The sequence below is a fragment of the Heterodontus francisci genome, chromosome 5 (assembly GCF_036365525.1).
Source record: "Heterodontus francisci isolate sHetFra1 chromosome 5, sHetFra1.hap1, whole genome shotgun sequence".
In the NCBI taxonomy this organism is placed as follows: Eukaryota; Metazoa; Chordata; class Chondrichthyes; order Heterodontiformes; family Heterodontidae; genus Heterodontus; species Heterodontus francisci.
In genome coordinates, this window is record NC_090375.1 from 60,590,099 (window position 1) to 60,615,150 (window position 25,052).

A 25,052-nucleotide genomic window follows, 5' to 3' on the forward strand; every position below is an offset into this window, starting at 1 on the left:
ACCTCACCTCTGGAGTTCAGCTCTTTTGTCCATATTTGAACCAAGGCTGTCATGAGGTCAGGAGCCGAGTGGCCCTGGCAGAACCCAAACTGAGCATCACTGAGCAGGTTATTGGCTAAGTAAATACCGCTTGATCGCACTGTCGACAATATCTTCCATCACTTTACTGATGATTGAGAGTAGACTGATGGGGCGGTAATTGGCCGGGTTGTATTTGTCCTGCTTTTTGTGTACAGGACATACCTGGGCAATTTTCCACATTGCAGGGTAGATACCAGTGTTGTAGCTGTACGGGAACAGCTTGGCTAGGGGCGCAACCAATTCTGGAGCACGTCTTCAGTACTATTGATGGAATGTTGCCAGGACACATAGCCTTTGCAGTATCCAGTGCCTTCAGTCGTTTCTTGATATCTTGTGATGCTGGGGACTTCAGGGGGAGGCCGAGATGGATCATCCACTCGGCACTTCTGGCTGAAAACTGTTGCAAACGCTTCAGCCTTATCTTTTACACTGATGTGCTAGGCTCCCCCATCATTGATGGGGATATTTGTGGAGGCACCTCCTCCAGTTAGTTGTTTAATTGTCCATGACTGGATGTGGCAGGACTGCAGAGCTTAGATCAGATCCATTGGTTATGGGATCGCTTCGCTCTGTCTATCGCATGCTGCTTACGCTGTTTGGCATGCAAGTAGTCCTGGGTTGTAGTCTCACCAGGTTGACACCTCATTTTGAGGTATGCCTGGTGCTGCTCCTGGCATGCCCTCCTGCACTCTTCATTGAACCAGGGTTGATCCCCCAGCTTGATGGTAATGGTAGGGTGGGGGATATGCCCAGTTATGAGGTTACAGATTGTGGTTGAATACAATTCTGCTGCTGCTGATGGCCCACAGCACCTCGTGAATGCCCAGTTTTGCATTGCTAGATCTGTGCTAAATCTATCCCATTTAGCACAGTGGTCGTGCCACACAACATGGAGGGTGGACAGGACTTGGTCTCCACAAGGACTGTGCGGTAGTCACTCCTACCAATACTGTCATGGACAGATGCATCTGTGGCAGGCAGATTGGTGAAGACGAGGTCAAGCATGCTTTTCCCTCTTGTTGGTTCTCTCACCACCTGCCGCAGACCCAGTCTAGCAGCTATGTCCTTCAGGATCCAGCCAGCTCAGTGAGTAGTGGTGCTACCAAGCCACCCTTGGTGACGGACATTGAAGTCCCCCACCCAGAGTATATTCTGTGCCCTTGCTACCCTCAGTGCTTCCTCCAAGTGGTGTTCAACAGGGAGAAGTACTGATTCATCAGCTGAGGGGGGGCAGTAGGTGGTAATCAGCAGGAGGTTTCCTCGCCCATGTTTAATCTGATGCCATGAGACTTCATGGGGTCTGGAGTCAATGTTGAGGACTCCCTGGGCAACTCCCTCCCGACTGTATACCACTGTGCCTCCACCTCTGCTGGGTCTGTCCTGCCGGTGGGACAGAACAAACGCAGGGATAGTGACGGTGGTGTCTGGGACATTGTCTGTATGGTATGATTCTGCGAGTATGATTATGTCAGGCTGTTGCTTGACTAGTCTGTGGGACAGCATATTCCAACTTTGGCACAAGCCCCCAGATGTTAGTAAGGAGGACTTTGCAGGGACGACAGGGCTGGGTTTGCCATTGTCACTTCTGGTGCCTAGGTCGACGCCGGATGGTCTGTCTAGTTTCATTGCTTATTGACTTTGTAGCGGTTTGATCCAACTGAGTGGCTTGCTAGGCCGTTTCAGAGGGCATTTAAGAGTCAACCACATTGCTGTGTGTCTGGAGGGGAATGGAACTTGGTGTGAGAAAGGATATCAGCAGCAGAGTTCTGGATCACTTCAAGTGCACAGAGGGCTGAAGTGATAGGCCAGCCATAAGTGCGTTGGAATAGTCAAGTCTATAAATGCATGAATGAGGGTTTCAGCAGATGAGCTGAGACAGGGGAGAAGGCAGGTGATGTTACGGAGGTGGAAATAGGCAGTTGTCGTGACAGTGCAGATAAGTTGTTGGCAGCTCATCTCAGGGACACCAAGGTTGTGAACAGTCTGGTTTAGTCTCAAACAGTTGCCTGGGAGCAGGACGGTGTCAACAGATAGGGAAAGGAGTATGGAGCAGGGCCCAAAGACAATGGCTTCAGTCTTCCCTATATTTAATTAGAGGAAATTTCTGCTCACCCAGTACTGGATGTCAGATAAAGCAGCAGTGGAGGATTCAAGAGAAGTAGTGGTGAGGTCGAGCTGGGTATCCTCAGCGTACACGTGAAAACTAACACCGCACTTTCAGATGATGTCGAAGTGCAGCATGTAGATGAGAAATAAGAGGGGGCCAAGGATAGGTTCTTGGGGGAACACCAGAGGTAATAGTGCAGGAACAGTAACAGAAGCCATTGCAATTGATTCTCTGGCTATGATTAGATAAGAATGGAACCAGGCGAGTGTAGTCCCACTCACCGGACAGCTGTGGAGACGTGCTGGAGGAGGATGGTGTGGTCAATGTGTGTCAAAGGTTGCCTACAAGTCGAGAAGGACCAGGAGGAACAGTTTACCTTTGTCACAGTCACAGACGACCTCATCTGTGACTTTGATCAGAACCATTTTTGTCCTGTCAGGCGACAAAACCTGATTGGAGGGATTCAAACATTGAGCTCCTGGAAAGATTGGCATGCATTGGGAGAAATGGAAAGTTGGAGATGGGGCTGTAGAATGCAAGGACAGCGTGGTCAAGGGCTGTTTTTGTGAGGAAAGAGGTGATTACAGCACATTTAAAAGAAAGGGACAATATTCAGCTGACATGTGGACCAAGAGGGAAAGTTGGGTGGCCAGCAATTTAGTAGGAATAGAGTCAAGGGAGCAGGAGGCAGATCTCATGGACAAGGTGGGTTCTGAGAGGGCACGAGGGGAGGTAGGAGAGACACGAGAGAAAGATGCAAGTTCAGGGCTAGGGCAGTTGAGATCTTTCGGGGAAGTTTGGTCCAAAGCAAGTGGAAGGGGGTGATTGGGTGGTGGGGGGGGGGGGGGGGGGGGAAAAGAGTGGCAGAAGCAGCGGATTGGATTGTCTTGAGCTGAGTAACGAAGTCCATGAGCTTCTCCAACTTATTGTCGAGGTGAGGGTGGAGGAGACAGTGGAGAGGAGTTTAAGATGACGTTTTGCAGAAGAGAAAAGCCAGGGTTATCGTTCCATTCTAGGATGATCCTGAAATGGTGAGCAGTTTTAGCAGACAAGAACATGACCTAACAGTGCTTTATATGGTCCATCCAGACTTAGCAGTGGATGGCTAAACCACTTGTCATAGAATCATAGAAAGGTTATGGCACAGAAAGAGGCCACTTGGCCCATTGTGTCTACACTGGCCAAAAGACGAGCCACCAAGCCTAATCCTACCTTCCAGCATTTGGTCTGTAGCCTTGCAGATTACAGCACTTGAGGTGCACATCCAGACTTCTTTTGAATGAGTTGAGGGTTTCTGCCTCAACTACCCTTTCAGGCAGTGAATTCCAGATCCCCACCACCATCTGCATGAAATAACTTTTTCTCATCTCCCCTTTAATCTTTCTACAAATCACTTAATCTATGCCCCCTAGTCACTGACCTCTCTGCTAAGGTAAATGGGCCCTACACATCCACTTTATCCACGCACCTCAAAATTTTGTACATTTCAATCAGATCTCCCCTCAGCCTTCTCTGTTCCAAGGAGAACAATCCCAGCCTATCCAATCTTTCCTCATAGCAGCATTTTTCCAGTCCTGACAACATCCTCGCAAATCTCCTCGGTACCCTCTCGAGTGCAATTACATCCTTTCTGTAATGAGGCGACCAGAACTGCACACAGTACTCAAGTTGTCGTCTAACCAATGACTTATACACTTCCAGCATAACCTCCCTGCTCTTATATTCCATACCTAGGCTAAGAAAGGAAAGGATTCCATATGCGTTCTTAACCATCTTATCGACCTGTCCTACTACCTTTAAGGATCTGTGGACATTTACTCTAAGGTCCCTCACTTCCTCTACACTTCTCAGTATTTTCCCATTAACCGTGTATTCCTTTGCCTTGTTTGACCTCCCCAAATGCATCACCTCACACTTCTCCAGGTTGAATTCCATTTGCCACTTTTCTGCCCATCTGACCAGACCATCAATATCTTCCTGTAGTCTACAGTTATCCTCCTCGTTATCCACCACACGACCAATCTTTGTGCTGTCTGCAAACTTCTTGATCATGCCCCCTACATTTACGTCCAAATCGTTAATATATACCACAAAAAGCTTGCTGCATGCTGAACAAAAAAGTTCTCCTGAATGCACCTCAAGATTTCTGCTCCCTCAATTCCTTTCACACTAAAACTATCCCAGTTAATACTGGGGTAGTTAAAATCCCCTAATACTGCCCTATTGTTCTTGCACTTCTATCTCCCTCTGACGTTTGGGGGTCTATTGTTCAGTCCCAGCAGTCTGATTGCCCCTTATTTTATTCCTTAGCTCAATCCATATGGCCTCATTTGATGAACCTTCCAACATATCGCTAGAGTTTAGAATGAGAGGGGATCTCATAGAAACCTACAAAATTCTAACAGGACTGGACAGGAAGGTTACTCCTGATGGCAGGGGACTCCAGGACCAGGGATCACAGTCTGAGGATAAGGGGTAAGCCATTTAGAACTGAGATGAGGAGCGATTTCTTCACCCAGAGTGGAGAACCTGTGGAATTATATACCACAGAAAGTAATTGAGCCCAAATCATTTAATATATTCAAGAAAGAGTTAGACATCGTTCTTAGGGCTAATGGGATTAAGGGATACGGGGAGAAAGCGGGAACAGGTTACTGAGTTTGGATGATCAGCCATGATCATATGGAATGGCGGAGCAGGCTTGAAGGGCCGAATGGCCTACTCCTGCTCCTATTTTTCTATGTTTCTACATCATCTCGTCTCACAGCTGTAACAGTTTCTTTGACCAAAATTGCCACTCCCCCTCCTTTCTTATCCCCCTCCCTATTGCGTCTGAAAACCCTGTAACCGGGAATGTTGAGCTGCCATTCTTTTCCACCATATCCTTTCAAGTCTGTGTCCCTTGGACTTAAGGGAATAGAGATGAGGGACAGGTGAGGTGAGAGAGAGTAATAGTTTTATTGGGAACTAGGGCATCAAAGGTGTAGGTGAGGACACGGATGAGCAAATAAATAGTTGCAGAAATGTTGTGATGAGCGGAAGGCCAAAGGCTAGATAGTTGGGATTTTGAAAGTGCAGTTGTAAGTGCATTGGAGGATAGTTTTTTCCAGGGGCAGATACAGAAGGAGGTGGCTTCTGTGCTGCATCACAGAATGAGGGTTTCAGCAGATGAACTGACAAGTGGTATATGGAATTTAATAGAGAAATGTGGGGCGATGCATTTTGGCAGAAGGGATAGGGAGAGGCAATATAGACCAAATGGCACAGTTCTAAAGAGTGTACAGGGACAAAGGGACCTGGAAGTTCATGTGCATCATTCTTTGAAAGTGCCAGGACATATTGAGGGTAGTTAGCAAAGCATATGGTATCTTGGGCTTCATAAATAGAGGTATTTGGTACAAAAGCAGGGATGTTACGCTGAGCCTTTATAAAGTTCTGGTTAGGCCACAATTAGAGTATTGCGTCCAGTTCTGGTCACTGCTCTTTAGGAAGGATATGAGGGTCCATGAGAGGGTGCAGAGGAGATTTATTAGAATGGTCCCAGGAATGATGAATTTTAGCTACAAAGTTAAGTTGGAGAAGCTAGGGTTGTTCTCCTTGGAGAACCTTCCGGGAGCGGAGCAGAGTCCAGGCGCGCCAGAGTTTTGAAAAAAAGGAAAAAGTCAACAGTGACATCACAGGAAAGCTGCAAGGTGATTGGTTGGGTACGTAACAGATGTTATTTCAAGTAAATAGCTTTGAAAAAAAGAGGAAAGTTCTTTTTTAAAAACAACCTCAAAACCTACCACATAAGTGATAAGGTTAGTACTACTAAAGTGTTTTTTTTTAATTAGTGTAATTTATTAAGGACTTTAGATTGTAGTGGGTAGTATTTGGAGTAGAATAAGGCCCCTAGCGTAATTAGTATTTTTTAATTAAAGGGAGTAACTAAGTAATCTAAAGGTAAGTTATGGCAGGAGCGCTCACACCAGTGATATGCTCCTCTTGCGCAATGTGGGAAATCAGGGATGCTTCCAGTGTCCCTGACGACCATGTGTGCAGGAAGTGTATCCAATTGCAACTACTGACTACCTGCATTACGGAGCTGGAGCTGCAGGTGGATTCACTGGAGCATCCACAATGCTGGGATCGTCGTGGATAACACATTTAGTGAGGTGGTCACACCGCAGGCAAATGCTGCAAAGGCAGGAAGGGAATGGGTGACCACCAGGCAGAGTAGAGGAAGGCAGGTAACGCAGGAGTCCCCTGTGGCCATCCCCCTCTCTAACAGATATACCGTTTTGGATATTGCTGGGGGAGATGGCTCAGGAGAAAGCAGCAAGAGCCAAGTTCAAGGCACCATGGGTGGCTCTGCTGCACAGGAAAGGAGGAAGAAGAGTAGCAGGGCTATAGTGATCGGGGATTCAATCTTAAGGGGAACAGACAGGCATTTCTGCGGCTGCAAAGGAGACTCCAGGATGGTATGTTGCCTCCCTGGTGCAAAGGTCAAGGATGTCTCTGAGCGGCTGCAGGGCATTCTGAGGGGGGAGGGCGAGCAGCTAGTTGTCGTGGTACATATCGGTACCAACAACATAGGTTAAAAAAAAGGGATGAGGTTCTACAAGCTGAATATAGGGAGTTAGGACGAAAATTAAAAAGTAGGACCTCAAAAGGTAGTAATCTCCAGATTACTACCAGTGCCACGTGCTAGCGAGAGCAGAAATAGCACGATGTATCAGATGAACACACGGCTGGAGAAATGGTGTAGGGGGGAGGGTTCCAGATTCCTAGGACATTGGGACCAGTTATGGGGAAGGCAGGACCAGTACAAGCTGAACGGGTTGCATCTGGGCAGGACTGGGACCAGTTTCCTCGGGGAGTGTTTGTTAGTGCTGTTGGGGAGGGTTGAAACTAGAATGACAGGGGGATGGGAATCTGAGCAGCGAGACAGTGGAGAGGGAAATAAGGATAGAAATGAAAGACAAAAAGGTAAGAAGCAAAAGTGGAAGGCAGAGAAAACAAGGGCGAGAAACAAATGGGGCCATAGTGCAAAATAAAGCTAGGATGATTAACAATGTTAAAAAGACAAGTCTAAAGGCATTGTGTCTTAATGCGCAGAGCATTCGCAATAAGGTAGATGAATTAACAACGCAAATAGATATAAACGGTTCATCTGGCAGCAATTAGAGACATGGCTGCAAGGTGACCAAGAATGAGAACTGAACATCCAGGGGTATTCAGTATTTAGGAAGGACAGTCAAAAGGGAAAGCAGGAGGGGTAGCGCTGTTCGTAAAGGAGGAAATCAATGCAAGAGTGAGGAATGATATTGGCTTGGAAAATCATGATGTGGAATCTGTATGGGTGGAGCTAAGAAACACCAAGGGGCAGAAAAAGTTGTTGGGGGTTGTCTATAGGCCCCCAAATAGTAGCGGAGATGTAAGGGATGGCATTAAACAGGAAATTAGAGCCGCATGCAATAAGGGTACAACTGTAAGCATGGGTGACTTTAATCTACATATAGATTGGTCAAATCAAATTAGCAATAATACTGTGGAGGATGATTTCTTGAAGTGTGTACGTGACTTTTTTAAGACCAATATGTTGAGGAACCAACTAGAGAACAGGCCATCCTAGACTGGTTATTGTGCAACGAGAAAGGCTTAATTAACAATCTTATGCGGGGTGCCTTGGAGAGGAGCGACCATAACATGATAGAATTCTTCATTAAGATGGAGTGTGAAGTAATTGAATCGAAACTAGGGTCCTGAATATAAATAAAGGAAACTACGAAGGTATAAGGCGCCAAGTTGCCATAGTAGATTGGGGAACTTTACTAAAAGGGTCGACGGTGGATAGACAATGGATAATATTTAAAGAACATGTGCATGAATTACAACAGTTATTCATTCCTGTCTGGCGCAAAAATAAAACCGGAAAGGTGGCTCAACCATGGCTTACAAAAGAAATTAGGGATAGTTTTAGATCCAAAGAGGAGGCATATAAAATTGCCAGAAAAAGCAGCAAGTCTGAGGATTGGGAGCAGTTTAGAATTCAACAAAGGAGGTCAAAGAGGGTGAATTAGTGGGGGGAAATAGAGTATGTGAGTAAACATGCGGGGAACATAAAAACTGACTAAAAGCTTTTATAAATATGTGGAGAGAAAAAGATTAGTGAAGACAAATATAGGTCCCTTACAGTCAGAAATGGAAATTATAATGGGGAACAAAGAAATGACAGAACAATTAAACACATACTTCGATTCTGTCTTCACAAAGCAGGACACAAATAACCTCCCAGAAATGTTAGGGTCTAATGAGAAGGAGGAACTGAAGGAAATCAGTATTAGTTCAAAAAAAAAGTGCTAGAGAAATTAATGGGGTTAAAGGCTGACAAATCCCCAGGGCCTAAATCTATCCCAGAGTGCGAAAGGAAGTGGCCCTGGAAATAGTAGATGCATTGGTGGTCATCATCCAAATTTCTATAGACTCTGGAGCAGTTCCTACAGATTGGAGGGTGGCAAATGTAACCCCACTATTTAAAAAAGGAGGGAGAGAATAAACAGGGAACTACAGACCAGGGAGCCTTACATCAGTAGTGGGGAAAATGCTAGCCTATTATGAAGGATGTGATAGCAGAACACCTGGAAAGCATAAATGGGACTCGGCAAAGTCAGCATGGGTTTACAAAAGGGAAATCATGCTTAACAAATCTAGAGTTTTTTCAGGATATAACTAGTAGAATAGATAAGGGAGAAACCAGTGGATGTGGTGTATTTGGATTTTCAGAAAGCTTTTGATAAGGTCCCACATAAGAGGTTAGTGAGCAAAATTGAAGCACATGGGATTGGGGTAATATACAAGCATGGATTGAGAATTGGTTGACAGACAGGAAACAGACAAGGAATGACCTGGAACACACTGCTTAAGAGGGTGATGGAAGCAGAGACAATGAATGGTTTGAAAAGAAAACTGGATGGACACTTGAGGAAAATCAATGCACCAAGGCTATGGGAATAAAGCTGGGGAATAGAACTAATTGGATTGCTCTACAGACTGACAGCTGGCATAGATTTATGGGCCTAATGGCCTCCCTCTATGCCATTATGACTCAATGATACAACACAAAAGCAGCCCATTCAACTCAGCCAAAAACTCAATACACAATACTCCAGCTGAGGCCTAACCAGTGGTTTATAAAGGTTTTGCATTACTTTATTGCTGTTGTTTTCAATACCTCGGTTTATAAAGTGTCCCATACGCTTTTTTTAAAGAAAGACAACTTCTCAACTTATCCTGCCACTTCAAACATCTGTGCACTACAGGAAACCACCAAGTCTCTGTGCCTGCACCTACTTTAAAACTGTTACTAAGTTTGTATTGCCTCTCCTCATTCTTCCTACGAAAATGCTTCACTTCACACTCAAGTTCAATTTCCTATTCACTATACAAGTGAAATTAATGGGATTTCTAATTTTTAATTAAGTTGATTTGCATATTTAGCTTTATCCTTATATGGATATAATTTAGTGTTTGATAGTTGACGTTTAGTACTGTAGTAGCTTGCATTTTAAAACATGTTTTCTTCATCATATTTCAGTGTCGCTGTCTGTCCGCTTGTATATACAGCGGATGTTGAAGGCTCGGTTTTGGTCCCGGTAGCTCCCACCTTGCTGCCTGCTCGGCCCTGTTGCCGGCGGTCGCTGCGCCTCCTCCTGCTCGCCCCCGGGGTCAGGCTGCTGCTGCTGCCGATTCGCTGCGTAACGAGACCGGCGCATTGCTCCAGTCTGGCCGCAGTCCCACTCCAAGGCTGCAGGCCGTCTCCATGGCCCAGTGCTGGAGTATCTGACCGGGCAAAACCTCCTCACCAAGAGGCCCAAAGCACCAACCATCACCGCCGCCACCTTGAAAATAAACTGCCGGCTACAGGACTTCGCGGAGAGACGACGAGCAGCGGACAAGATAAACCAACAACCATTATATCTGACAATGAGTCCAGAGCAGCCCCTGCTGGCAGAATCAGGTAGTGAGTTTCAAACTTAATGAAATAACTCACCTTCGGGAACTGAGTTCCCGCCGAGGTTGGAAGGCGCAGAGATGGAAACCCGCTTCTGGATCTCCGGCTCTGAATGCTGGGTTGACATCGAGTGGGATAATGAGAATCTGTATAAATTCTCCTGCCATATAATACATTTTTTCCTAAAATATACTTTATTAATGAAAAGCTGTAAAAAATACATTACAAAACAGTACCCAATCAACAATACAAAGAGTGCAAAAGATGTTTCCTTCAATACAGGAGTGAGTTGCCTCACAACCCTTCCATTTCATTTTACATGCCATGTATATTTTGCAGCAAACCCATATTTGCTGGATACAGTTCGAGGGGTTTTCCATGGGTCCAGCCCCTCAGTTCACCTTGGTGGTGGTCTTTCCCCATTGAGCCTTTGCCGCAGCTGCCCCAAGCTTCAGTGTGTCTCTCAGCACGTAGTCCTGGACCTTGGAATGTGCCAGTCTGCAACACTCGGTCGTGGACACCTCTTTGCACTGGAAGACCAGCAAGTTTCGGGCAGACCAAAGGGCGTCTTTCACTGAATTGATAGTCCTCCAGCAGCAGCTGATGTTTATCTCGGTGTGCGTCCCTGGGAACAGCCCGTAGACCACAGACTCCTGTGTTACAGAGCTGCTTGGGATGAACCTCGACAAAAACCACTGCATCTCTTTCCACACCTGCTTTGCAAAGACACATTCCAGAAGGAGGTGGGCAACTGTCTCTTCCCCACCACAGCCACCTCGAGGGCATTGTGCAGAGGGGGTGAGACTCCGGGCGTGCAGGAAGGATCTGACGTGGAGGGCTCTTCTCACCACCAGCTAAGCTACAACTTGGTGCTTGTTTGAAAGTTCTGGTGATGAGGCATTCCGCCAAATGACTTTGGCAGTCTGCTCGGAGAACCATTCGACAGGATCCACCATCTCCTTTTCCCGTAGGGCCTTGAGGACAATCCGTGCAGACCACGGCCTGATGGATTGGTGGTCAAAAGTGTTTTTCCACAGAAACCTTTCCACAAAGGATAGGTGGTATGGCACAGTCCAACTGGATGGAGCGTTCTGTGGCAATGTGACCAGGCCCATCCTTCGCAACACCGGGGACAGATAGAACCTCAGCACATAGTGACACTTGGTGTTTGCATACTGGGGATCTACGCACAGCTTGATGCAGCTGCACACGAAGGTGTTCATCAGGATGTGGGCAACATTGGGTACAGTTTTCCCGCCCTTATCCAGAGGTTTGAACATCGTGTCCCTCCGGACCTGGTACATTTTGGATTCCCAGATGAAGTGGAAAATGGCTCGGGTGACCGCCACAGCGCAGGAGTGGGGTATGGGCCAGACCTGCGCCACGTACAGCAACGTGAGCGCTTCGCACCTGATGACCAGGTTCTTACTCACAATGGAGAGAGATTGCTGCTCCCATATGCTCAGCTTATGGTGTACCCTGGCTACTCGCTCCTTCCAGGTTTTGGTGCACGCCCCGGCCCTTCCGAACCATATCCCCAGCACCTTCAGGTAGTCTGACCTGACGGTGAAGGGGACAAAGGATCGGTCAGCCCAGTTCCCAAAGAACATGGCCTCGCTCTTGCCGTGGTTAACTTTGGCTCCCAAGGCCAGTTCGAACTGGTCGCAGATGCTCATCAGTCTGCGCACAGAGAGTGGATCCGAGCAGAAGACGACGACGTCATCCATGTGCAGGGAGGTTCTAACCTGAGTGCCTCCACTGCCTGGGATTGTCACCCCTCTTATGCCCGCATCCTTCCTATTAGACTTGCCACAGGTGCGACAAACTCTGGGCTGCCCAGCGTAGACCAAGAAGCCTCGACTTCCCCCAATAGCGAAGCTGGAGGGAGGGTGGCTGATGACTCCACTGGCATCGACCTTCAAGGTCACCTTGACCTGCCGCTTGCTGGTCCAAATCCCAAATGGGTCCTTAACATCAGTGCTGCTTCCGGTCACCTCGACGTACCTGGTAAGGAAGGTGAGTACATCCACTACAGGAAAATGGGGATTATAGAGGTGAATTGTCACCACCCGATCACGTTGTGACGGCAGCGTGAAGAGTGGCTCCGCTTTAAGGATGGACAGCGGCGCCTGGTGCCCTTTCTCCTTGAACACCTTCAGGAGCTTGAACTCGCCACATTCCTAAACGTCACATCAAAATATCCACTGCTGGGGAAGTCCTGTGGACAAAAGATGTCCATAGCTTGGAATCCGCAGCAATCAATGAGGATTCTCTTGATGAAGAAGGTGCGATCGACCGGTGCATCTCCTCCCTTGTCCTTCACCACCACCCGAAAGCTGTTATGCACTCCCTGGCCTGAAGCTCTAGAATTGGTTACAGCCATTTTACTCAAAAAATACCTGGGACAGGATCAAAGGCCACTGATCATGGTCTCTCCCCTGCCAGGTAGGGATGAAATGGGATGTCATTGCAAAAATTACCTCTGATACTCTTGTCCTGTCATATAATATTAAGAACCTTTTTGCTTGCATGAAAATGGTACTGCAATGGAAGGTGTGTTAATCAGCCTCTGAATCCTTCTATCACTTCACACTATTGTTCAAGTGTGTGCAGATACAAAACTAACTCAATAATTTAGAGCAAGGAAGACTATTCAATCCATCTTAATTAATTTATCCAAAATGACAACAAAGTCCCCCCATTGCAGCATCCGTTTATTTGTTAAACAGTTTCATGCTTTTCACTCTCACTGCTTTATGCAGATCATTCTCTATGGGGCGGAGGTGAAGCGTCTTCTGGAGGAAAATTGGAGGCATCAACCTCCAGCTGAATCGATGGCAGACTCTGACACGAGCTGGGCAGGTCCTCAGGTCGCCAGAACGCCAGGCAGCTTGGTTCCCCTGCTCAAATGGCCAGACAACACTCAATGTCTAAACTCCCGATCAAAGTTGGCAGTTTGAGCAAAGTACCTGATGGGAGGGTGGGGGGCGGTGATGCTTGTAGAATGGCAGCCCAGTGGAGTTAGCATCATCCAGAGGAAAGGACTGAAAAGTGAGACAATGATGCCCCGCAGCATTCCCGAGATAGCCTGGAGACTGGTCTGCAAAGAAAGACTTAAGAGAGAAAATGACCAATTCAGTGCGAACTGTCCTTTAAAAACGGTCTCACATTCATTTTTGCATTGAGGGAATTTTATCCCCTTCCCCCATGTCCCGAAGGTGCTGACTCTTACTGGGTTACAGATGAATGGATATCCTGCACTGCATCACCTAAAAGACCAATCTTCACGACAGTAAACGTGAATTGACTATTCAACCACGGGTGACATCACAGATGACTTTGATCCCATTCAAATGTGTGACAATTCTGACAAACCCAAATTTAAAGTCTGATTTCAGTTTTGACGCGGGATGCTGCCTGAATTGGCAAAGCATGAAAGTAATAGGAAAACAGTAAGGGAAATGTGTTTTAGTAATACAGAATTCAAGATAAACAACTTGGTTAGTACAATAATTTTTTAGCAATGTGACAATTCAGCACTTTTGTACAGTTTCAATTTGGTAGCTGTCCTATTCACTCAAGTCACAGGCGGTGAACACCAGTAAATTCTGGGAGGTATCTGTCGGTCGCTCATCATAAATCCGTGGGAGAAAGGCCGTAAGTGGCCATTTATTTTTTAATTCTTTCAAGGGATGTGGGCGTCACTGGCAAGGCCAGCATTTGTGCCTATCCCGAATAGCCCTTGAGAAGGCGCTGCTGAGCAGTCTTTCCGCTGATCTTCCGTCAAAGACTACAGTGGATGATGAGGAGAACCCTCATTGAAATTCATCGCCCTAAATCAGCAGCAGTCGGTATCTTGACTTCAGCCGAACTCAATGCAAATATTGTGTCTCTGAACTCGTCAGTCTCTGAAGCTTCACCGAAGAGTGAAGCCAGAAGCAGCCAGTCAGAATCAGGTGTTCGATTTAATTTACCACTGGCAGTTACTTTTGAATTTAATTCATAGTTATTCAAATCCAGGAACCCACGGCTACTATTTTTACGCTATTTAACGAACTGGAGTTGTCCAAATAACTCAGTTGAGTCAAACTGGTTTGACTGGAACCTTCACATACTGTGATCTCCCACAGTTACAAAGACAAGAAGGAAAATGTATTGCTCATAGGCTTTTAATTTTAGCTTTTTAACATTTTTGTTCATGGTATAGTGGTGACATTGGCTTGTTGTCTATCACTCCATGGGCTGAGAAGATGGCAATGGGCCTTCTCCTCGAACCACTGCAATTATTCTGTTAGTGATGCTCCCATTCCAGAATATTGAGCTAGCAATGAGGAACAATTGATGATATATGTCCAAGTGGTGTGATCACTTTGACATGGCAAGAACTGAGAGGTTACTAAAACTGGAAATTTTAAGAGGACCAACTTTAAGTCTTGAGAAGTCTTCTCAAAGTGAGCCTGCAAAGATTGAATATAGTGCAGGAACTGTGGAGTTCCTTCAAGGAGGTGATTCTGAATGCAATAGACCAATGTGTACCCATGCAGAGCCAAGGTACCAAGTTTAAAGGCACTCCTGCCTGGTTGAATGGGACAACCAACCAACTCATAAAGAAACAGTAAAAGCATTTATGACCATGAAGGACACTGGCACAGAATTAAAACAAGTCAAGACCAAAAGGCATGCCTGGAGTGTAAAAAGGGGATCAAAATGACAATGAAAAATTTCAAAGTGGAAATGGCAAGAGAAGTGAGGATACTAATAAATAGATTTTTAGTTATACTAGGAGAGAAAAAAGACAAGGGATGGAGTGGGGCCACTGAAATTCAATTCAATCTGGAGAAGTATGATACATTTAGGGAAGGCAAACAAGACAAGGGAATATACAATGAATAGTAAGACAATGAGAAGTGTAGACAAATAGAGGGACCTTGGAGTGCATGTCCACAGATCCCTGAAAGTAATAAGATAGGTAGATAAGGTGGTTAAGAAGGCATGTTGGATACTTTCCTTTGTCAGCCGAGGCCTGTCTAGAGTATAAGAGCAGGGAGGTTATTCTAGAACTCTGTTAAACACTAGTTAGGCCACAGCTAGAGTACTGCATATAGTTCTTGCTACCACATTATAGGAAGGATGTGATTGCACAAGAAAGGGCTTTATCAGGAATGCAGAATTTTAGCTATGAGGAAAGATTGGATAGTCTGCAGTTGATTTCTTTGGAGCAAAGGATGCTGAGGGGAGATTTAATTGAGATGTAAAATTATGAGGAGCCCAGATAGCGTGGGTAGGAAGAATTTACCTTAGCAGAGTGGACAATAGGAGGCATAGATTTAAAATAATTGATCGAAGGCTTAGAGGGGAATTGAGGGAAAAAAATCTCACCCATAAGGTCTGGAACCCACTGGCAGAAAGGGTGGTAGAAGCAGAAATATTCATTGCATTAAAGAAAACACGTGGATATGCACCTGAAGTACTGTAACCTATAAGGCTATCGACCAAGAGTCGGTAAGGCAGGATGAGGGGAAAAGGTGGTGCAGTGGTAATGTCACTGTAATGGTAATCCATGAGCCCAGGCTAATACCCTGGGGACATGAGTTCAAATTTCACCAAGGCAGCTGGTGGAATTTAAACTCAATTAATAAATTCAATTAATTAATACAAATCTGGAATTGTAAGCTAGTCTCAGTAATGATGCTATGAAACTATCATCAATTGACATATCAACCCATCTGGTTCACTAATGTCCTTTAGGGAAGGAAATCTGCTGTCCTTACCTGGTCTGGCCTACATGTGACTCCAGACCCACAGCAATGTGGTTGACTCTTAAATTCCCTCTGAAATGGCCCAGCAAGCCACTCAAGGGCAATTAGGGATGGGCAACAGATGCTGGCCTAGCCAGCAACACCCACATCCCATGAAAGAATAAACAAACTCTTTCAGCTGGCACAGACACAATGGGCTGAATGGCCTCCTTCTGGGCTGTAAATTTTCTATGTTTCTGTGAAACTATGAACCAGTGAATTTAACACCAAATGTGGGTAAATAATCCAGGAAAGGACTATTACTTAAATAGAAAGAAAATAATGTAAACCCTTTGGAAAGATAAGATAATGGAGCATTTGGATGGAAATAAAATTGTAAAAGATATCCAAAATGTTTTTTGACAATCTAACTTACTGATTTCTTTGAGGGTATGATAAAGGAGCTTGATAGGTTTAAGGCAATGGATGTGGTGGACTTGGATTTCGGTAAGGGCCTTTGATACAACTCCTCAGGAAAGGCCGGTAATGAGAATAAATAAGTGGGAATTAGTGCACATAGTTTACAATACATATGTAATTGGTTGACCAATAGGACCCAGAGGACAGTGGTAAAGAAATTATCAGCCTGAGAGAATGTAAGCAGTGAGGTCCCACATAGGTCTGTTTTGGGACCACTTTTGTTGAATATTGTCATAAATGATTTGGAGTGAGGAATCACAAGCACCATTGCTAAATTTTCAGATGCTACAAAGCAAATGAAGGTGGTGGACTCCAAAACTGAACAGGATAAGCTACAGGACGGTTTGAACCTTCTTTCGAATTGGGTAGACAGAAGGCATTAAAATAATTCAATGTAGAGAAATGCAGACGGGCAAATAATCCAGGAAGGGACTATTACTTGGATAATTACCTGAACAGAAAAAAAAATTGCAGGGCTATGGGGAAAAGGCACAGTCTTGGGACTTGCAGAGAGCCAGCATGTGGTCTTTGTGTCAAATACAACTACACCAGTAGATGGCAATGTTACATCACATACAGTCTATTCTCACTGCAACATGGGTGTTATATCGAAGATAACACAATTTTTTAAGCTTATAAGGAAGAAGGAATTTTCCTCCACACAAGATCAGGTGGCAGGTTGCTCAACCTTGCCCGTCTTAGAGCGAAGACCAAAGTATGGAAGGTCCTCATCAGGGAACTCCTCTTTGCTGACGATGCTGCATTAACATCCCACACAGAAGAGTGTCTGCAGAGACTCATTGACAGGAATGTGGCTGCCTGCAACGAATTTGGCTTAACCATCAGCCTCAAGAAAATGAACATCATGGGACAGGACATCAGAAATGCTCCATCCATCAATATCGGCGACCATGCTCTGGAAGTGGTTCAAGAGTTCACCTACCTAGGCTCAACTATCACCAGTAACCTGTCTCTCGATGCAGAAATCAACAAGCGCATGGGAAAGGCGTCCACTGCTATGTCCAGACTGACCAAGAGGGTGTGGGAAAATGGTGCACTGACACGGAACACAAAAGTCCGAGTGTATCAAGCCTGTGTCCTCAGTACCTTGCTCTATGGCAGCGAGGCCTGGACAACGTATGTCAGCCAAGAGCGACGTCTCAATTCATTCCATCTTCGCTGCCTCTGGAGTATCCTTGGCATCAGGTGGCAGGACCGTATCTCCAACACAGAAGTCCTCGAGGCGGCCAACATCCCCAGTATAGACACCCTACTGAGCCAGCGGTGCTTGAGATGGCTTGACCACGTGAGCCGCATGGAAGATGGCAAGATCCCCAAGGACACATTGTACAGCGAGCTCGTCACTGGTATCAGACCCACTGGCCGTCCATGTCTCTGCTTTAAAGACATCTGCAAACGCGACATGAAGTCCTGTGACATTGACCTCAAGTTGTGGGAGTCAGTTGCCAGTGATCGCCAGAGATGGAGGACAGCCATAAAAGCGAGGCTAAAGAGTGGCGAGTCGAAGAGACTTAGCAGTTGGCAGGAAAAAAGACAGAAGCACAAGGAGAAAGCCAACTGTGTAACAGCCCCGACAACCAATTTTATCTGCAGCGCCTGTGGAAGAGTCTGTCACTCTAGAATTGGCCTTTATAGCCACTCCAGGCACTGCTTCACAAACCACTGACCACCTCTAGGTGCTTACCCATTGTCTCTCGAGACAAGGAGGCCAAAGAAGAAAGATAAGCTTATAAACATCACACCATACCAGAATAATAACAGTTGAGATGTAGATGTACAGGGCATTGGTGAGACCACACCAACAGTACTGAGTACAGTTTTGGTCTCTTTATTTAAGGAGGGATATACTTATGTTAGAGGCACTAGGTTGATGCCTGGGATGAAGGGGTTGTCTTATATGAGGAAAGGTTGAGCGGGTTGCATTGGAGTTTAGAAGAATGAGAGGTGATCTTATTGAAACATATAAGATTCTGAGGGGGTTTCACAGGGTAGATGCTGAGAGGATGTTTCCCCTCGTGAGGGAATCTAGAACTAGCGGGCACAGTTTCAGAATAAGTTGCAAGCCATCAGGACCAGGTTACTTATCTACCCTAGGCATAGCCAACCTTTTTAATACCTCCCCCCTCTAAATTTGTATCCTGTCCATTGCCTCTACTCTCACTGCTTCTACTGATATTTTGTCAACCTCCATTTCCTTAGTGAACACTGATACAAATACTCATTAAGTATATTAGCCTTGCCCTGCACCTCTAAGTATATATTACCCTCTCTGTCCCGAATAGGCCCCACTCCTCCCCTTACTACTTGCTTACTATTTACATTCCAGTAGAAGATCTTTGGATTCCCTTTTATCTTGACTGCCATTCTATTTTCATATTCTCTCTTTGCCAGTCTTACTTTCCTTTTCACCTCCCCTCTCAACCTATTATATATGGCTGGTTCTCACCTGATAAGTTCACCTGACATGCATCGTACACCCTCTTTTTTTGTTTCAACATCATCTCTATCTTCCTCGTCAACCAAAGAACCCGATTCTTGGTTCCCCGACCTTTCACCCTTGTTGGAATGTTCCAAGTCTGTACGTGAAACATCTCTTCCTTAAAGGTAACCCATTGTTCTGATACAGCTGTTCCTGTCAGTCTTTGGTTCCATTCTACCCTGGCTAGTTTCCTTTTCATTGTGTTGAAATTAGCCCTCTTCGAATCTAGACATTTACCTTATTTTGATCCTTGCTTTTGTGCATTAATAGTCTAAACCTTACGATACGAAGATCATTCTTACCCAAGTGCTCCCCGACAGACACTTGGTCCCTTGGCCCACCTCATTTCCCAGCACCAGATCCAGCAATGCCTCTTTTCTAGTTGGGCTGAGAACATACTGATCAATGAAATTTTCCTGAACACATTTTAGAAATTCCTCCCCCTCCTAACCCTTTACTGTAACGTTATCCCAATTGATATTTGGGTAATTGAAGTCCCCCAATATCACAACTCTATATTTCTTGCACATCTCTGTGATTTCCCTGCAGATTTGCTTCTCTATCTCTCTCTCACTATTTGGAGGCCTACAGAATACCCCTAGTAGCGTGATCATACCCTTTTTGCTCCTCAACTTTAACCGAATGGATTCTGTCCTTGTCCCTCCAAGGACATCCTCCCTTTCCAGCACTGCAATGCCTTCCTTAATCAGGACTGCCATCCCACCTCTTTTTTTCCCATCTCTAACTTTTATGAATACTTTATTATGGGGCGGCACAGTGGCGCAGTGGTTAGCACCGCAGCCTCACAGCTCCAGTGACCCGGGTTCAATTCTGGGTACTGCCTGTGTGGAGTTTGCAAGTTCTCCCTGTGTCTGCGTGGGTTTTCTCCGGGTGCTCCGGTTTCCTCCCACAAGCCAAAAGACTTGCAGGTTGATAGGTAAATTGGCCATTAGCAATTGCCCCTAGTTTAGGTAGGTGGTAGGGAAATATAGGGGCAGGTGGGGATGTCGTAGGAATATGGGATTAGTGTAGGATTAGTATAAATGGGTGGTTGATGGTCGGCACAGACTCGGTGGGCCGAAGGGCCTGTTTCAGTGCTGTATCTCTAAACTAAACTAAAAACTAAACTTTATATTAAGTACCCAGTCCTTGCCATTTTTAAGCATGTTTCTGTTATTTCTACTACATCATATTCCCATACTGCTATTTGTGTTTGTAGCTCACCAACCTTGTTCACCACACTTAGTGCGTTTACACACTTGCATAGTATTCCTGTCTTTATTCCTTGTAATCCTTCAGTCCACTCCCATCCAATACAGAACTCTTCTAGTACTGTCTAACACTCTCACTCTGACCCCACCTAATACTTTGCTGTTTCCTACTCTAGTTCTATCTGTCACTTCCAACTCTCCATGGACCTTGGTGTTCCTCTCTTGCATTATTTCCTGATGTCCACACCCCCTGCCAAGTTCTATTAAATCTCTCCTCAATCTCCTTTGTTCTAAAGAGAAAAAACTCAGGTTTTCCAACCTAATCTTGTAACTAAAAACCATCCCTGGAACTACCCTGGTAAATCTCCTCTGCATCCTCTCAAGGACCGTCACATCCTTCCTCAAGTACTCAGGTTGGGGCCTAACCAGGCTTTATAAAGGTTCAGCATAACTTCGCTGCTTTTGTACTCAATGCCTCTGTTTATAAAGCCCAAGATCCCATATACTTTACTAATCACTCTCTCAATATATCCTGCCACCTTCAAAGATCTATGCACATCCATCCCCAAGTCCCTCTGCTGCACATCCATCCCCAGGTCCCTCTGTTCCTGCACACTCTTTAGAACAGTGCCATTAAGTATATATTTCCTCTCCCTCTTCTTTCTCCCAAAATGCATCACCTCAGACTGGTCAGTATTAAATTCCATCTGCAATCTGTCTTCCCACTCCGCTAACCTATCTATGTCCTGTTGCAGGCGATTAATATCTTTCTCACTGTTTGTCGCACCTCCAAGTTTGGTGTCATCAGCAAATTTTGAGGTTTTACTCTATATTCCAAGATCTAAGTCATTTATATACAGCCAAAAAGCAATGGTCCCAGCACTGATCCTTGGAGAACACCACTGTCTACCATCCTCCAGTCTGAAAAGCAACCATTTACTACGTTTTGTGGTTTTTCTGTCCTTAAGCCAATTTTTATCCAATTGGATACTGATCCTCCTATTCCATGAGCCTCAATTTTGTTAACCAGCCTTTTATGTGGTACATGATTGAATGCTTTCTTAAAATCCATATAAACAATATCCATTGCATTGCCTTCATTAACCTTCTCTGTTACTTCATCAAAAAGTTCAACTAGATTAGTCAAGCATGATCTTTCCTTTTCCAATATTCAGAGTCCATAAATCTGGCCATATCAAAACCACTTGGGCCTTCCTTTGTTTCCAAGTGTTAGCAATTGCAACTCGAATCTGCATTTTGAGCCCCTGTCTCCCTTTTTACAATCTGAGAGTCTGGGAGACCAAAACCCATGGTCCATCAGGTGTTACAACTTTGTACACTGCCTTCAAAAGGGTCTTTGATCTGGGTTTCTTGTTTGCATGGTAAGCAAGACCCTGGCTTGTTTCCGGGCAGACTTGGTGTGAGGTCACTCTGACCTCATTTTACATTGCATTAAAATCAGTTTTTAAAACATTATCATACTTCAAAGTCCAGCATTCATAACACCTAAGCAAGCATTTTTTTTAAATACTGTACAAATATGGTTCTGGAAACAATTCTAATTCCCAGTGGTACAGTAGACAGTCACTCAATTGCAACTTTTCCAACTCTTGAAAATTCACTCATGGAATTACAAAAATCATAATATACAGATACAATATCTGCATTAATGATTTAGTTTAATACAGTTTAGTTGCACAGCATTTGTAGCAAGCCCTATATTGACCAATGTTTTTCCACTTAAATGGCACCAGCATACACTGACTCCAAAGACATATAAACACTTTACAAACTTTAGGCTTTCGTGCAGTGGCTGTAACAATCCAGCACAGATCTAGCCTTTGTCAGCTGCTGCTTTATGAATAACATAAAAATAAAAGTTTTATCAACTAGGGCAGCTGTTTATTGATAATTTCAAGGGGATACTTTGGGATTGGGAAATGAGTTTTAACACTTTTCCACACTTCAACTAAAACCTGCTCAAATACAGAGTGACCCTAGCTCTGATTCACTCTCATTGAATGTCATCCCTTGATTGACAAGACATCTTGCTACCACTTGTCCAGACTCCAATTCTATTTGGTCTATTGACTGAGAGAGTGGGAAACAGCGAGAGAGGAGTGGGGCATAAAGAACCCAGAGAGAGAGAGTTCACCGAGAGAGTGGGAAACAGTGAGAGAGGAGTGGGGCATAACGAGCGCAGGAGAGAGAGAGAGAGAGTTCACTGAGAGAGTGGGAAACAGCGAGAGAGGAGTGGGGCATAAAGAGTTCAGGAGAGAGAGAGAAAGTTCACCGAGAGAGCGGGAAACAGCATGAGAGGCGCGGGGCATAAAGAGCCCAGGAGAGAGAGAGTTCACCAAGAAAGCGGGAAACAGCGAGAGAGGAGCGGGGCATAAAGAGCCCAGGAGAGAGAGAGAGAGAGTTCACCGAGAGAGCGGGAAACAGCGAGAGAGGAGCAGGGCATAAAGAGCCCAGGAGAGAGAGAGAGAGTTCACCGAGGAAGCGGGAAACAGCGTGAGAGGCGCGGGGCATAAAGAGCCCAGGAGAGAGAGAGAGTTCACCAAGAGAGCGGGAAACAGCGAGAGAGGAGCGGGACATAAAGAGCCCAGCAGAGAGAGAGAGAGTTCACCGAGAGAGCGGGAAACAGCGAGAGGGGAGCGGGACATAAAGAGCCCCGTAGAGAGAGAGAGAGTTCACCGAGAGAGTGGAAAACATTGAGAGAGGAGCGCGCCATAAAGAGCCCAGGAGAGAGAGAGAGAGAGAGAGAGTTCACTGAGAGAGTGGGAAACAGCGAGAGAGGAGTGCGGCATAAAGAGCCCAGGAGAGAGAGAGAGAGAGAGAGAGTTCACTGAGAGAGCGGGAAACAGCGACAAAGGAGCAGGGCATAAAGAGCCCAGGAGAGAGAGAGAGAGAGTTCACCAAGAGAGCGGGAAACAGCGAGAGAGGAGCGGGGCATAAAGAGCCCAGGAGAGAGAGAGAGAGAGTTCACCGAGGAAGCGGGAAACAGCGAGAGAGGAGCGGGGCATAAAGAGCCCAGGAGAGAGAGAGTTCACCAAGAGAGCGGGAAACAGCGAGAGAGGAGTGGGACATAAAGAGCCCAGGAGAGAGAGAGAGAGAGAGAGAGAGAGTTCACCGAGAGAGTGGGAAACAGCAAGAGAGGAGCGGGGCATAAAGAGCCCAGGAGTGAGAAAGAGAGTTCACCAAGACAGCAGGAAACAGCAAGGGAGGAGCGAGGCTAGCTGCTGTTACTGCTGTCAGTCTGCCGGCGCTTGGAGAGAAAAATTGAGGTGTGACATCACAGAGAAGCAGGTAGGTGATTGGCTGGTGAGTATTTCCTCGTTATCAAAACTAAAAAATAAAGTGGTGTGTCTTAGCGTTTTTTAATGGTAATGGTTATTACGACCAATAAGGTTTATTAAGGAGTAATAAGGTTTATAATTATTAATAAAGTTTATTAACATTAGTAAGGTTTACGAATAGTAGTAAGGTTTATTAGTATTGGTAAAGGTTTATCAGCAGTAGCAAGGTAATTAACTAATAAATAAAGGAATGGCAGGACCGCTCCAACCTCTAGAGTGCATATCCTGTGCTATGTGGCATCTCCAGGATGCTTCTCATAGACTGGATAACTGGATGTGCAGGAATTGCCATCATTTGCAGCAGCCTGAACTCCTCATTTCGGAAATTGAGCAGCAGGTGGTGACACTCGCATTCACGAGGATGAGAACTTCATGGATAGCACATTTATAGATGTGGTCACCCCGCAGCTTAACAGTATGCAAGGAGAGAGGGAATGGGTGACCACCAGACAGTCTAGAAGAAACAGGCAGGTAGTGCAGGAGACCCCTGCTTGTGTCTCACTCTCCAACAGGTATTCAATTCTGAATATTGAGGAAGGTGATGGTTCATCTGGGGAATGCAGCCAGAGCCAAGGCCATGGCACCATGGGTGGCTCAGCTGCACAGGAGGGCACAAGGTAGACTGGAAGAGCAATAGTAAAAGGAGATTCAATAGTCAGGGGAACAGACAGGCGTTTCTGTGGCCGCAGACGTGAATCCAGGATGATGTGTTGTCTCCCTGGTGCCAGGTCACTGAGCATCCTGAGTGGGGAGGGTGAACAGCCAGCAGTCGTGGTCCACATTGGTACCAACGACTTAGGTAGAAAGAGTGATGTGGTCCTGCAGAAAGAGTTTACTGAGCTAGGTAAGAAATTAGCAAGCAGGATCTCAAAAGTAGTAATCTCCAGATTACTCCCAGTGCCACGCACAAGTGAGTACAGGAATAGAAGGCTAAGACAGATGAATGCGTGGCTGGAAAGATGGTGCAGGAGGGAGGGCTTTAGATTCTTGGGACATTGGGACCAGCTCTGGGGGAGATGGGACCTGTACAGGCCCAATGAGTTGCACCTGAACTAAGCCGGGACTGAATTCCTTGCAGGACGTTTTGCTAGTGCTGTTGGGGAGGTTTTAAACTAGTTTGGCAGGGGGATGAGGACCTGAGGGCAGATTCAATTGGGACAACATCAGAAATGAAAATGGAAGGCAGAAAATTAATGGATATGTCTGGAAGGCAGAGGAAACAAAGGTTAGAAAATAAAAGAAAGAGTTTGGCAGTGCTCAAGGATATCTATTTCAATGCAAGGCGTATAGCGAATAAAGCAGATGAGCCGAGGCACAGATAGACATGTGGCAGTATGATATCATAGCTATTACAGAAACATGGCTTAAGGAAGGACAGGAATGGCAGCTCAACATTCCTGATTTCAGGGTTTTCAGATGCGATAGGGAGGGGGATAGGAAAGGAAGGGGAGCGGCAATTTTGGTCAAAGAAACATTTACAGCTGTGAGGAGGGAGGATATGTTGGAAGATTCATCGAATGAGGCCATATGGATTAAACTAAGAAACAAAAAAGGGGCAATCACACTGCTGGGACTGAACAATA

The 25,052-nt window shown here is 45.6% G+C and overlaps 1 protein-coding gene across 1 annotated transcript in view; it reads right to left on the reverse strand.

Moving 5' to 3' along the window:
* The window catches only part of dhx30 (DEAH (Asp-Glu-Ala-His) box helicase 30), a 116,714-nt gene extending 106,628 nt beyond the window's left edge, over window positions 1-10,086 (reverse strand). The window contains exon 1 of the mRNA XM_068031534.1: window positions 9,834-10,086. Coding sequence (XP_067887635.1) covers window positions 9,834-10,056 — 223 coding nt within the window. The 5' untranslated portion in view covers window positions 10,057-10,086. The remainder of the gene's footprint in view (window positions 1-9,833) is intronic.
* Between the last annotated feature and the right edge of the window lie 14,966 nt (window positions 10,087-25,052).